Source organism: Mustela putorius, unplaced genomic scaffold (assembly GCF_011764305.1).
Source record: "Mustela putorius furo isolate JIRA1106 unplaced genomic scaffold, ASM1176430v1.1 tig00000129_pilon_pilon_pilon, whole genome shotgun sequence".
Classification (NCBI taxonomy): Eukaryota; Metazoa; Chordata; class Mammalia; order Carnivora; family Mustelidae; genus Mustela; species Mustela putorius.
In genome coordinates, this window is record NW_025421290.1 from 48652187 (window position 1) to 48667140 (window position 14954).

Sequence of the window (14954 nt, forward strand, 5' to 3'; positions counted from 1 at the left end):
TTGCCAAGGGCTAGAAGGCAGACAGGCTACCTCCCAGCAGATTCCTGGGAGCCTGCACCTCGGGGCCACGGGGGCTTCCAGGCTGTGTATCCACTTCATGTCCCCTCTGGGTAACCCCGTGGATGCAAGGGCCACCCTTGGAGCAGCTGCCGCACTTGGCAGCAGCCCCGCCCTGGGCCCGAAGCAGGCTTGGTCCCTCTTTGAAGCCCAGACAGACAAGAGCACAGCGACACAGGCAGGACCGAAGGAAGTTTATTCACGCCAATGAGCGGCATGAGGGAGTGGACCCCGTATCTCCAGAAAGCACAGACCCCTCAAGCCTGGGCCTTCCCTGAGACAGGTCTTCTGCTTTTCCAAACTACACAGGGTGCACGGTTTACCAAGCCTCCCAGGGACAGGCCGCTTGGGGCCTGGAGGGCTGCCGCGCACTTTCTAGCTACATCCACCTGGCCCGGGGCACTGCTCTGTGCAGAAAGACTTCCACGCCAGTCAAGTGTCAAAACAAAAGCATCTGCAAAGACAACAGAGCCCTCAGCATCTGGCACGACCAGCACGAAGCAGCCCTTGGCTTTCAGGGCGAGTGTCAGGGATTGCTTGGTGGACGGAGTGTTAGCACATCGGGGAAAAGCACGATTCCTGGAGCGGGTGCATGCACGGTCTGGAGTGTGGTAGGGGAACTGGAGTCTCGCCCACAGAAGACTCAATTCAATAAAGCCCGGCCAACTTGGGCCAAAATTCAACGTGGAAAGCAGCTTTCAAGCTGGGAGCTCTTGTAGCCAAACGTCTCGCAAAGCTTTCAGTTGGCAAGTCTTCTTCTAAATTCCCTTGGGCACGGCCTGAATTACACCTTTGCCCACTGCACTGCCGCTCGTAGACTTTTCAAAGCACACTTTAATTGATGCTAATGCGTTTTGATTCAGGGATGCAGACAGACACCACTCTCCTTCACAGAGCAGGTCTGAAGAGTGTGTGGCGACCAGCAGCTGTCCTATGGACCTGACAGGCTGGCCTGTGGACACGAAGCCAAAGGTCCCACATGGGGGTCTGCTCTGCGGGAGAGACTCCAGCTGGACTGACCATGGGACGTTAGCCGGCACCCAGTGACCCCAAGGGTTTGGCCCACGAGACAGAAAGGAGAACGTCATGGGAAAAAAACGGCACGGACACACACAGGGCTTCCAGACACCATCCAGTAATTACCGTGTGACAGAGCCTATGGGTAGTGCTGATTTGATTGGGCTGGAATTACTGGTAAATTACATCTCTCTATAAGCACATATAAAAGGAGTGTTACTGAAAGTCGTAGGACAGCTTCCGGGGAGTCATGAACTCTCTCACGATCTCGTCCGTGACTTCCTTGCGCCTGGCCTGGTGCTCGGCGATCAAGGGCTGCAGAACCTCTATGAGCGTCTTCTTGAGCTCGCCAGTGAGCATGTCGCCGCTGGTGTAGTCCTGCCCGGAAGGAGACAGACCACAGTGACAGGCGGCTCACGCGCCTGGGCCCCTGCCTCCTCTGGGCGCCAGCCCAGCCCGCAGCACCCGCGCAGAGCCTGGCACAGGGGTGATGCCCGGAAGTGAAAAGATGTGCACCTTCCCTGGTGCTTTTCTCCAAATGCCGGGTCCTGCCTGCCGCGCAGCCCCGCGTCGCCGCCCCCGCCCTCTCTGCCAGTCGGAGCTCCACGCGCCCCAGCCGGCCGGCAGCTCCCTCCCGGCCTCCCGCTCCTGTGGCTCCGACACAGCGTCCCCTGTGCTGTGCCGTCTGCTCTGCACTGTTCGCTACAACCAGCTTTAACGTGTTTGCGCGCAGAGTCCTCAGTCAGGATCAGCTCCGTGGGAAGGTTCCGAGGACCGGAAACCCGAGGAAAGGCTACACGTACTGTTTGGCCTCCTCCTACCCCTCACCCAACTGCTGCCGAGAGTCCACACCAGGACCCTCACCTCCCCTGGGCGAGCCTCGGGGCCCTGCCCGCACCACAGCCACGCATGGCCACGCTGACTCAGTGCGGGCGGTGTCAGAACTGAGATTCTGTCCTGTTGGAGTTCCCTAGTCCACGGTGTCCAGCCAGGGAGACCACTGTGAGTGGCAACCACAGCCTGTGCGTTGCTTTGTGTACTGTCACCGGGCTTCCTGGCGCGTGGCCAAGGGCAGACATACCTCCTCACTTTTCACCTCGTCTCAGCTGAGGGTCTGTTGCCAAGGCCGAGCCCAGAGGCTCCGACCACCCTAAGCTCGGCTGCCAGACCGCCCCGTCCCCCATGTCCTCCACGAGAGAGGCTGGACCCTGCGGCCTCCGGCCTCACCTTCCTGATCTGCTCGAGCTTGTCATCGTCCTCGAGGAAGAAGGTCAGGTACATGAAGGACACGTCCACGTCACAGTTGCCTCCGAACTGCCTGTGCTCCTCGACGGTGTCTCTGCCTCCAGAAAATGCATGCTTGTTGACCTGCGGCGGCAAGAGCACAGAGATGCAGGGGCCGGGCCGCTGCGCGTGGAAGTCGGCTGGGAGCCGAGGGTGCAAGTCGGGCCAGAGGCTGCTTCTGCCCCGTCAGGTCTCTGCGCAGGAGGCTGGGGCTCACAGTCAGGAGGAGGAGCCCCGTAAACTGCTCCTGCCTGCCCGGTGAGCCCGGGTCCGTGCCAATGTGGCCAACTGAAGGGGGGCGGGGAGGTTGGCTCTGGACCCCCACCCCCACGACAGACAGAACAGAGCTGGAATGTGGGTGAAGCATCCTCCAGGGATGGACGGGCACAAGGTCCTTCGGGTAAGACAGACAACCTGGGAACGGGGGCTGCTGCCTTCGGCGGTGCGGGCGGGAGGACGGGAGCCCCCAGAAAGGGGCTCGAAAGGGAGAGCAGAGCCCAGGAGACGCGCAGAGGGCGCCAGGCCCGCAGGCACCCCACCGAAGCATGCAGTCCCCAGAGCTGAGTAAAGACTCAGAAACTAGCACAGTGGTTTTGGAATCACTGAAGATCATCTTGGGGGAAATCAGGGCCAAGAAGCCAGAGAAGGAAAGCCAAAAAGGGACAAAGTCTCAACTTTCTTCCCATGAGCACATGAGAGACCCACCATGTACAAATGTCACCCTATTTTTCTTTCCTGGGGAAAAGGGTGGGTAGAGCTGGCGGTGCCCATGTGGAGAAGCTTACTCCCCCTCCCAGGACCACCCAGCAATTACTGGCGGGCTGCGCCGGGACCCTGGGCAGGCAGCAGGCCGACGCCGGGGCAGAGGCCGTCAGGTGGCAGGGGGTGGCACCTGCTCTTGCCCCGGCACAGGGGAAGCGTGAATGGCTGCATGCTGGGCGCGGGCAGAGTAAGACAACGACCCATTCATTCTTCCCTCTCCTTCACAAAACAAGAGAGCAAGCTGCAGAACAAAATCAACGTAAACAAACTGCACCAACCATGCAACGACAAAACAAACAAGAAGAGAAAGCACCAGGACGGGGTTCTCCTGAGCTCTGGTACCCTGGGCAGGCCTGCACGAGCCTTTTCCTGTGTTCAGACTCGCAGGCCAAGCCAGGTTGCTGCTGGGCCTCAGGGAAGACAGTCTTGAGAACAGAGCTTCCCAGGCTCCCAGGGCTGGTTTAAAGGCTATCCAAGGGGGGCTCCTGGGTGGCTCAGTGGGTTAAGCCTCTGCCTTCAGCTTAGGTCATGATCCCAGGGTCCTTGAGATCAGTACAGCCACTCCCGCTTCACAGATGTCTCACCTGGACACCAAGGTCACTCGCCAATGGCAGTGCACGGACAACCTGGGGTTCCTGACTCTAGGCCACGGGAGGGCCCATGCAATGGGGGAGCTGGGGTCCAGTCCTAACCCCCCCACTCCCCAGCTGAGTGGAGGTAGGAAACTGCCTGGTCCCTATGAGTCTTGATGTCCTTGCTTACAAGACGAACATGGCCTGCCGGTGGTTGGTAGGAATCAGTGAGATGACACAGGCGAGCACGTGGCAGTGCCCAGTACGGCTGCTGCTGCTGTTTGCAGGAGGCCTGGGGCAGATGCCCCGTGCCGGCTGGTGTGAGGTGGATTCTGGACTGGAAGGTGGGCGTGGGGACTGACCCTGTCCTGCCACACAGGCTGCTCACAACTCTTGTGGCCTCTGCAGCTGTGTGCTTCCTGACCTCACGTTACTGCCGGCCCACCCTCGGGGCCTTTGCTCATCCCTAAATGAATGAAAAATAATTTGGTCCCAAAAATGACCTCCTTAAAACAACTAAAAAACCAAAGTGCCTCCCCTCTTGGACAGAAGAGGAACACCCTCCTCGCCTCCCGCCCCCGCGTGTGGACTCCAGGCTTTGGAAGGTCCAGCCAGTAGAGAAAGGGCAGGAACAAGCCCCGAACATAGCAGCTTCTACGAGAGGGCGGCGGAGTCGGCGGGGCTGTTTCCTGGAAGAGGCTCGGGACAGGATGGGTCCCCTCGCTGTCCGCTAGGACCTGCCTAGGACGCCGGAAGGGCCAGCACCAGTGGAGGGTTGCATCACACACCTCAGATACAGATTTAGTCACTCCTGCTGTGAAGTTCCCACCCACAAACACACACTAGATTCCAAATAAAATGTCAGTAGCTTCATGGGACAGGGAAGGGGGTTGTACCTGTACTGGCAGTTCAGACCCTGCGAGCAGCAAAAGCAGGGCCCTGGGAAACAAAAAAGCTCAAATAGGTTCCTAACTCTCATTTCTTTGGTGACCTGACAAAAATGTGCTGATTGCCCGATGCATGCTGGGACGGCCACGACTGTCCTGATGAAGGACCCCCACCCATTCCCAGTCTCTGTGGGAACATGTGCCCCTAAGCCCCACCTTGGCCAGGGTGGTCACCTTCTCTGGCCCTCATCCCTCTAAAGGTGCTCCCCACTGTCTCCCCATGAGAAATCAAGCCAGAAAACATAAAGCACCCGGTCCATCTGCTGGACTACGGCTGCTGCTTGGAAATGTAGTGGAATACGTTCCATCATTAAATAAACTGCCATGGGACATCCGGGTGGCTTTGTCACTTAAGCGTCTGCCTTAGCTCAGGTCATGATCTCAGGGTCCTGGGATGGAGCCTGCTTCTCCCTCTCTCTGTGTCACTCCTCCCACTCATGCTCTCTCTCGCTCTCTTTCAAATAAATAAAATCCTAAAAAAAGAAAACTGCCAGGACTTTGCTTCCAGAGTAGAGCACTGGTGAGAAAAGCAGAGAAGAAAAAACCAAAATTTTGCCTAAATGAAAGGACAAAGTCAAGTTCATCTGGTGTCTGGGCGCAGGGACAGGCCGCCTGGAGTTCGCAGGCAGTGGCTGTAACTGACCTTGGACCCCAGCGCCGTGGCAGAGGACGCTGGAAGGACAGTCACGTGATGCCTGTGCGTCTTACGCACACCTACTCTGTGTACGCGGGTTGCCCCTCCGGCCCGGACAGTGCTCACCTTGGTCTTGATCTGCTTGGCGGTGTCCGTGAGGAAGATGGAGGAGTTGGGGTCGCTGGCGCTCATCTTGGTCTGGGCCCCCTGCAGAGCGGGGAAGAAGGTGGAGTGCAGCAGGGCTGGTTTAGGGTAGCCGATCCTGGGGGCGACGTCTCTTGTCATCCTGAAGTATGGATCCTGTGGGGGGAGAGGGGACTGAGGACAGCCGGCAGAAACAGGCCGGCTGTCAGCCTGGGAGTACGTCCGCGGCCTCCGTGGGCAGCTCCCAGCTCCCAGGCAGCTTACAGGATTGCCCCCCGCCCAGCACCTTTTAAAACCTCCTTTCCCATCAAGGAGTGCAGCACCCCGGACCGATGGACGCCTCGCCCCGCCTGCTGACCTGGTCGATGGCACAGGGGATGAGGCACTGGATGTCCGTCCTGTCTCGGAAGATCTGAGGGAAGGAGTTGCTGAAGGAGGGGGCAGCCTGGATGGCGGGAAAGCTGATCTTCCCTGAAAAGCATAAATGAAGTATTTTTACACAGGACGTCGACTCCTGTTCTGGTTAATTCACCCAGCAAAAGGGATGAACACGAACAGGCGTCCTCCCCTTTAGAGAAGCAACCATCACTCAAGAGAATCTGAAACCACAGAACAGTAGGGAAGAGAGATGATCTCCAGTCCCATGGTGGATCGATCTCCGTTTTCTCGGCTTCCCTCTGCATTTCTGCGGTGACTGCACACTATACTTTTCCCTCACTTGGGTGGTTGCTACGTGTTTCTGTCCCGTAAACGTGGCAGGGAGTGTTTCGCCCGTCTCTACCCATAGGCACATAGGTTGTTCCTCACCTATGATCGTATAAATTCTGGTACCTGGAACCCCGAACTGTTCTCAGTACTTTGGACGTTGCTGTCACGATCACTGCTGCTATTTACTCAGACCTGTACAAGGGGTCCAAGGGCACCAACCTTCATGCGACCTCTGACGAGCGGTGCTGGGCCAGCCCCTGCCATCCGTGCAACATGGGCATACTCATGCTGCCACCACCACCAGCGCCCCGTTCACACACAGAGCAGCGGTGGCCATTCCCTGTGTGTGGGTGCCAGGCTGTGCTCGGGGCCAACCCCGGGCCTGTCTGCTGCTCCCAACTCTACGAAAAAGTACCGTATGGCTCCCATCTTACAGCCATGGACTTTCAGGCTCAGACTGCTGACACAGCCGGCCGCAGCTAATACACCACAAGCAGGCGGCTGGGCCAGGATTCAAACCCGGGTGCTTCGCAGCACAGTGTGCAACTAGGCATAGGTCTGTCTCTCGTTTGCCCAGGGCCGCCTTCCCTGAGACATCTTCCCAGGAAATGCTGGCCTTCCAAGGATAAAAACCCTTTCAAAAGCACAGGGTTTATGCCCCAATTGTCAGGAATTCATCTCACTGAAACATTCAAGGGTCTTGCTCATGTGAAAAGACTCCCAGTGAGGCCTCTCCATGGCATTTCTGCACTTGTCCCTGAAGGTCCCCTCGCCACCAGGGCCCCAGGCGGTGTCCCCTCCCAGCGGGGCAAACTCTCCCACGCGGCACCCACACGCACACTCGGGGATGCTGTCCCGGGCTCGCGGCTGCTCGGCCTGGAGCCGTGTTGCAGAAACAAAACACGGAAGAGGATCAGGAGACCCACAAGTCTCAGGGATCAATTCTTAGCTTTGGGAGCTAAGGGTCTAGAAGGAGAAGGCTGATGTGTCTGACAGGCACGGAAGTCCACGGAAAGGGACACGAGTGTGTGTGCAGGGGGCCGAGCCGTAGAAGGACAGTGAGGGCGGGCAGGGTGGGCACCACAGGGCTTCCGGCCACGTCCCTCCTCTTATGGGGGAAACGGAGGCTCTGGCCTCTACTAGAGGCGCCTGCATGGGCTGGGACTCCGCGAGCAGGCAGAGGAGCTCTAGCCATCCCCACCCGTCTCCTCCTTTCTTCCAAGCCTCTTAGTGGGTGACTGAGGGGTGACAGATGGTCCCCGGAAGTGCAGCACAAGGCCTGGAAATGGGGCTGCAGGCATTGCTCCAGCTCCTCCGGTTCCTGGCAAAGACCTGCCCGTGGGGTTGCTGTGGGGAGGCGAGGGGCGAGGGATGCCACCTGACAGGCCGCTGGGCCCCGGGGCAGACGCTGGTGCTTCACCCCGGGACGCAGGCCATGGCGAGCTCCTTACCGATGGAGTCACTGTCGGTGAAACCGAAAATGCCTTTCACTTGGTTGAAGGTAACGTGCTTCTGAATCTTCACCACGTTCTTGTAGAAGCCCGGGCTCATCCTGCAGACAAATGGGATCAAACCGCAGGCTCAGAGGGTGGCTTCCCGCCGAGGCCGAAGCAGTGGATGGTGAAACCTGAGCGTGCACGTGTGGGCCGAGGACACGGACCGGGCAGGAAGGTGCCCAGAAGGCATCTTGAGGGAGAGAGAGCTACTGCAGGCCAAGCGGAGCTGCCAGGGAGGTGTGGAAACCAGTGTGAGGCCGACGTCGGATGCTGGGCCGATGAGGCAAGAACACGCTCGGACTCAGGGACGGACGGGGAGCATTTAAGCTCCGCCTGAAGGGGCGCCTGGGTGGCTCAGTGGGTTAGGGCCTCTGCCTTCGGCTCAGGTCATGATCCCAGAGTCCTGGGATCGAGCCCCACATTGGGCTCTCTGCTTGGCAGAGAGCCTGCTTCCTCCTCTCTCTCTGCCTGCCTCTCTGCCTACTTGTGATCTCTGTCTGTCAAATAAATAAATAAACAAAATCTTAAAAAAATAAAAAATAAAAAAAAAAATAAACTCTGCCCGAAAAGAAACCTAAAACCACCCAACAACATAAAAACTCTGTCAACGGTCAGGTATGCTGCAGAGCTTCCAGTCTGGGAGCCCCAAGGGAGTCTTCGCGTGAGACCGACTCTGTTCTGTGTTGTGCTGCTAGAGAGTATCTGCAGAGAAACCAATACGTCCAGTTACCACGGCCCTGTCCACCATCGGCAGCCATGCTGTCCGGGCAGGCTGACCCCGTGCCCAGCCACAGGGCTGGGCCACTGTGGCTGGTTCAAGCAACCGGACGCTCTCTCCTGGATGGTGAGGGATGTGGGTGTGAGGCCTGGAGCTGTGGCAGCCATTCTGTTGCCAGAAGGACCTAGGCTAAGGATGAAGCAGATACAGGCAGCGCAGAACCCAGAGGAAGTTCTTACGCGCTCCGCGGCTCTACTCTCCACCCAACCAGGTGTCAGGCCCCACAACGGAAGGGGAAAGTGGCTTACTATGTGTTTGCATCCCGTGGCAGGAGCCGTGCTGAGTGCTGGACACAAGTTAACACCTCTCAACTCCCCCTTTGACGTAGCAGCCTCGCCTCCACTTTCCAGGGAAAGGCTGAAGCTCTGAGAGGTTTAGGATCAGGGCACATACCCAGCGAGTACACGAGCTGGGATCCAAACCCAGGCTTGTCTGGCCACAACGCCTATGCTTCTCTCACATCTCACAGTTTTGAAAGGTGAAGACTTTTGCCCCTGGATGGAGACTCCTGAATGTCTTTGGACAGACAGCGGGGTGTGGGGCTGGGGTATCAGAAATCCAGAGGCACCGGCTGCCTGGGGCTGGGTCAGCCACGAGGCAGGGAGAACCGAGGCAGGGAGAACCGTAAAGGCAAAGGCTTCACACCGTGGTCTGTGCGGAGTGGGGCGGAGTCCCACTTGGGAGGGAGAGAGGGACTTTCACTTAGCAGCCTGCTCAGTTTTGGCCCAGGGCACTGGTCGGGGGCGGGGGTGGGCTGTGTTAGAGAGAGAGGGAAGACACACCGGGAACCTTGCCATAAGCGAAGTGCTCCCAACACGGGTGCTCCCCGCAAAGATGCCTGCTTTGTGGTCCTGCTGACACAGTTACTATTTCCTGTCGGAGGGGTCCGGGGAGACTGCAGGAGGCCCCACACTGCTTACACCTGGTGAGGACAAGCAGCCATCTGCCACCCAGGGGAGAGGGCCATGGCAAACGCTCTGTGCATCCTCAGGGAGAGGCAACGGCAAATTCAGGCAAATCAGCCAGTGGCCAACCTTCCTCCAGCCGCGGTCACACTGCACAAGACGGCCTCCAGTCCCCACGGGAGGGAGAGTCTACAGCACCCCAGTGACAGGACTGCAGCCCTGTGGTGTCTGAGCAGCATTTCTGAGTAAGACAGCCCTGACCTTTCTTGGAAGGGGAGTTCCTTCTCTGCCAGCCAGTGCTCGTGCCGTGCAGGCTGGAGGCTGTGAGTGCATCCAGGAGGGGCACTGGTTCCCTGCGCGCCCGGTGACCTTACACAGGGAACCAGGGACAGGGTTTTAAAGCTGAATGTGATTTGAGATCGTATGTTTGCCAAGCACTCACCAGCTACTGCTCGAAGGCCACATTATGTGTAGTACCTCATCAAGTCCTCATGACTCTGTTACAGGCACCAGGACCTCCTGACCGCAGGGTGAACCCCCCTTGCTTTGTCCTCACGGCACTCATTATCACCTGGTTGTCACCTGTTAACTGCCTGCTCCCGCGCCACGAGTAGCTAACCGGACACAGTTGCAGGATGATGGCCTCGCCAGCAGCGGTGTTCCTGGCACCAGTGTGGCCTACTGACTGTATGAATGAGCAGGCTGAGCCGTGCCTCAGGGCTCCTGGCAGGAAGGGCTCTCTGGGCCCACACTCAGGGCCAGAGATGTGTGTGGGGACAGGGTGTCTGGAGTCAGCTGGCCTGCTCTGGGCTTCTTGGCCTGCAGGGCCCTCACCACTCTGCTCCTGCCCAAAGACAGGGTGGAGGCTGGCCTGGTTGTAGTTCCAGCTCCTGAAGACCAGGAAGGAGCTTTGTTAAATCAAAGCTCTGGATTTTGAGTTAAATTTCAAGATAAAAAAGAAGCTCAACTGTTAAAAACAAAAACCAAAAACCTCTTGAAGGGAATAAGATGTTTTAAAACAGGATTTAACTTTTAAAACTTCCCTCTTGACCTTAGGTTCAACCTAAGAGCTCTTTCTGGGAAGAGGCAGCAGAGACCCTTCGGTTCACGGTTGTCTGGGCTTTCGTCTCCACTCGGAGCTCAGCAAGGGAGAGAAGCTCCTGCTGAGCAAAGAGGACGCACAGGGCGGTCAGCGGAGAGGCAGGCCGCGCAAGTTGCTGCAGGCCCCATGTTCTCTCAGGATTTGCTGGGAGCATGCTGGGTCGTGGGGCGGACCCTCGCGAGCACCATTCTGGCGTCACCGCTCGGTCATCTCTGCGGATACAGGGGGTGTTCGTTTCACCCCACCAGTCCCTCAGCTCAGCGAGGCAGGCACTCTGCTCGGCTCACTGCTGGGTTCCCAGGGCCCCGGAGGACCCGGCCGCAGAGAGCTCTCCATGACTGTTGGTCTTACTGACCCAGTGGAACAGGGCCACCCCTGACCCCGAGGATGACAGAAGTGGGAGGGGGTGGGGAGTGACACAACCATCTGTGCTTTACGGGGAGCGCTGGCTGGTGGGGGACCGAGGCTGTGAGGGGCTGCCATGGGAGGCAAGAGGTGGCAGCAGAGGACACGGTGACTGGGCAGTTGCCAGCTCGGCCCGGCCCTGAAAAGAGCAGCAGGACCCAGGGTGTGGCTATGTGCTCGAGCAGGCGAATCAAGAATTCTTAAGGAATGAGGGGCGAGAGAGAAAATAAAGCACCATGAAAATGACACCAGCGATCACATCTAGGGTCTCATGTAACCCTACTTCGTGGACCAGGCTTGCTGCGACTCATGAGCTCTAAAGAGAGGTGACAGGGCTCGACCTGGGTCTGTTTCCCTCCTTCAAAGATCATGTCTCCTCAAGGACACAATGCCTCTATGCCCAGAGAGAAGGGATTTAAAAAATCTCACAGGTAAAATGAGAAAGTTAGGAACTCAGGTACTAGTTGGTGGAAAGGCCAGACCTCTTATGAAGGCAGCTATTTCTGTGGCTAGAAGCCACCCTCGGAGGCAGTCCTGTAGCCGGACGTTTGGGGGAAATGGTAGTGAGCAAGTTCCTCGCGCTCCGTGCGAACCCCGCCCGACCCAGCTTCTACAGCACTCCGTCCTGGCCAGGTAGTGAGCCTGGTAGTGAGCCTGCCGGATACGGCCACACCCCTCCCCAAGGACAAGTGCCTGGGGGCGGAGTGGGGGGGGGCACTGCCTCTCAGGTGCTCAGAAAGTACCTGCCCAGCAGAACAACGTATTCTTATTGGGACACTTGACAGAGTCTTGTTTTTCTAACACAGTTCTTGGCAATTATCTGGGATGAAGACCTTGGAAATTTCAATTCAGGGTCGCCTGGGTGGCTCAGTGGGTTAAGCATCTGCCTTCGGCTCAGGTCATGATCCCAGGGTCCTGGGATTGAGTCCCACATTGGGCTCCCTGCTTCTCCCTCTACCTGTGCTCCCCCTGCTCACGCTTGCTCGCTATTTCTCTGACAAATAAATAAATAAAATCTTAAAAAAAAAAGTTTCGAGGATTTTCTGGATGCGTATTTTAGCTATGGAGTGGCTGACTTAAAGAACTGGACTGTGAGGGGACCGTGCACCAGTGAATCTTTTCTCTGTGAGGAAAAAGGGACGCCGAGAAAGAGAAAGACCCTCACTGGCCGACTGACCGTCCTTGGAGAGAAACTACAATTCTGTCTCAAGCTGGGGATGGAAACCTCAGCTGGTGAACGAGAGCAAGAAACCACATCCTAACGTTTCATAAAGGAGGGAAAACATTCCCCAGATCTTAGGACCATTTCAGACGTGTCTGACTCTGCCGTGGCCGCGAGGAGCTGCTTCTGCATCCGCTTCTCTCTCCAGAAGGCAGCCGGGCACTCTCTCCTTACCCCATGTAGTCCAGGTCAGAGAAGATGAAAGTCTTGTTGATGTCAAAGCCGCAGGCAATGATGTCCTTGGCGTTCTCCACGGCGTAGCCGTAGGCCTGGTCCAGGGTCAGGTCTTTCCACAGGTACTTCTCGTCATCCGTCATCTGGATGACCAAGGGCACGTTGAACACATCCTGCAGCCACCTACGAGACACATGGGAAGAAGGTTGCCACCTCGTTTCCCCGGTGTGCGTCTGAAATCGCAGTTCCTACTGAGAGTGTACGTAAAACTTTCTTGTCTACACAGTCACATAGTCTTACGTTGTGGAGCTGGACTACTACATTTACTTAACGTGGAAGGGCCTGCGCTCAGCTCTGTGCCAGCTGCTTTATGCTGGTCACAATTTTAGGAGGTGTTACCACCCCCTCCTGCAGATGTGGAAACGAAGGCTCAGGGAAGTGACTGCTACGGTCACGGGGACAGGGACAGGTGGAGATGGGCTGGCTGACTCCAAAGCTGGGCTTGCTCCATGACGCCACACTTTCTAACGTGACAGCGGGACCAGAGTCACCAAGTCACAATAGCACCCATCCCCTCGCACCTTAACGACACAGACGAGATCTGTCTTGTCATCTAACATGGTCTGTGAGTACCATTCCAGATTCACTAATAAAAGGGACAAAAGGCATACGGTTCAATACTTACTTTGTGAAGATAAACGGGATGAGATGACCTACATGCATTGCTTCAGAAGAGGGGCCCCTGCCCGTGTACAGATAAAATGGCTTCTTATTCTCGTAAGCATCAAGAATCTGGTTCATATCTCTAAAGGAAAGAGGAGAAAAGGAAATGGTGTGACTTTTCTGAGAAACACTAAGGCGCTAATGCTTGGCAAAGACGGAGAAAACACGACACTGTGATAAGTTGCCCTTGCTGCCTGTCTTAGAAAATTGGCAGGAAACATCTACTGACATGATGTGTTTCTCCTGTGATTGTTTAAAAAGTGTAAGACACGCAGGTCTGGAATAAAAGCGGGATATGGCTGGGCAGCTAACGGAATTCCTCTGTAAACTTCGAATACCAACGTCTACATACCATCTTCTTTACGCCCGTTCCTGGGAATGACACCAAGCCGACACTACACAATCCTTATCAGAACCCCCAGCCTGGAGACTCCAGAGTCCCAGACTGGGAGACTGCGAGTTCCACACACTCCTGACTCAGGGACAAGAGTGAGGAAGACCTCTTGGGAGTGTGGAGAGGCAGGCCCTAGCAGGAAATCTCCTCTGGGCTTCCTCAGCCAGGAGTCGTTCTGGATTCATCTGCTCTTCCCCAGGACTGGGGCCCAGGCAATGCACATGAAGGGTTTCCTTGTTGGGCATCAGAATCACTGGTCACGTTACATCTACCCGGGTCCTACCTTCAGAGATTCCGATTCAGGGGGTCTGGGGTGATGCCTGGGGATCTGTATTTTTAAAGAGCTCCCTCAGCGATCGCCAAGTTTGCCAGGGTGTGAGACCACCGCTCTAGGGTGTAAATGTTCTTTCTCAACAACGTGTCCCAAAATAAAAGAGGACCTTTCTGGGGTTTCTAAAAAGTGACTCCTCCTCACATCCCTCACCAAGGGTTAACAGTGCTCCTGGGATGATGGTTTGTGTGTGTGTGCGCCTTTTTTTTTTTTAAACTTCCAGGCACCAGTCATACACTGCTTTTAAATAAGGAAAGAATTTAAAAAACTTAATTTTGGAAGAAAAAAGAGTCCTTCTCTGGTTTTTACAATTAACCAAATCTAACTTTTATGGGTTTATAGGAGAGAAGAAACCCAAAATTGAAAATAGCCCACATGTCCAGCAACCGGTGAATGGATAAACAAAAAAACGGGGTGTACCTATTCAGCAGGTCTTCAGCACCTCCTTCTTATACCCACTCGTCAGGTATGAGGGAGGGAAGTACGAACACCTGATGCCACAAGGCAGAACCTTGAAAACACGAGGGTTGCCAGTGGTTGTGGTGCAAGGAGTGGGGGTTGGAGGAGCGACTGCTCGTGGGGACGGGGTTTCTTCCTGGGGTGGTGAGAATGTTCTGGAATTAACAAGTGGTGGTGACTATTGCATAACCTTATGAATATACTAAAGGCTACTTTAAAAACGTGAATTGCATACTTTAAAAACGTCAACTAAATCTTAATGAAGGTAAAAAGCTGTGACTGTATTTCGTCCAGAAAGAGGGCTGAGCAGGGTCTGGAGTTTTCTGCACATGGAACCCGAAGTGTTCTGGCAGGCTGCCGCATTCCGTCCTGTGTGTGCTCTCCCGTAACCAAACATGCAGAGCAAGGAGAACAGAACAACCTGGCCATGGACCATAAAATGGGCTAACTGGTGGGGTGGGTGAGGCAGGAACACTTCCAGAACCTGCCCACTTTCTGATAATTATCTGCACAGAATTTACAGTCTCGGGTAGGGATAGTCTCTTCCATGTACACTGTGCTAGTTTCTCTTTTGGTAACAGGGTTTAGGAGCAGGCCCGGACAATAGCAGGAAGGGGCATAGAACTTCAGGAAGCTACTGCTTATCTCGTGGGAAATGCTGAACTTGGATATACTAATCTCTTTTGTCTTTATGACATTTTATGATTTAGAGCACATAATCTGGAATAATCTCATCTGTGGTGTATGTGACCTCCAACTGTGAAGGGAGCAGTTGATAAATGAATGAAGTAAGGGCCCAAGGGTGAAGGGACAGGGCATAGACCCGGAGCCAGTTTTGGG

At 55.9% G+C, this 14954-nt stretch overlaps 1 protein-coding gene across 2 annotated transcripts in view; it reads right to left on the reverse strand.

Moving 5' to 3' along the window:
• Window positions 1–234: 234 nt before the first annotated feature.
• WARS1 (tryptophanyl-tRNA synthetase 1) overlaps window positions 235–14954 on the reverse strand; it is a 29226-nt gene continuing 14506 nt past the window's right edge. For both annotated transcript variants that reach the window (XM_045073699.1, XM_004754705.3), the window contains exons 5-11: window positions 12893–13012; window positions 12208–12390; window positions 7577–7677; window positions 5776–5888; window positions 5400–5573; window positions 2302–2442; window positions 235–1452 (exon numbers count right to left, since the gene is read on the reverse strand). In XM_045073699.1, the coding sequence (XP_044929634.1) occupies window positions 1291–1452; window positions 2302–2442; window positions 5400–5573; window positions 5776–5888; window positions 7577–7677; window positions 12208–12390; window positions 12893–13012 (994 nt within the window). In that variant the 3' untranslated portion in view covers window positions 235–1290. The remainder of the gene's footprint in view (window positions 1453–2301; window positions 2443–5399; window positions 5574–5775; window positions 5889–7576; window positions 7678–12207; window positions 12391–12892; window positions 13013–14954) is intronic.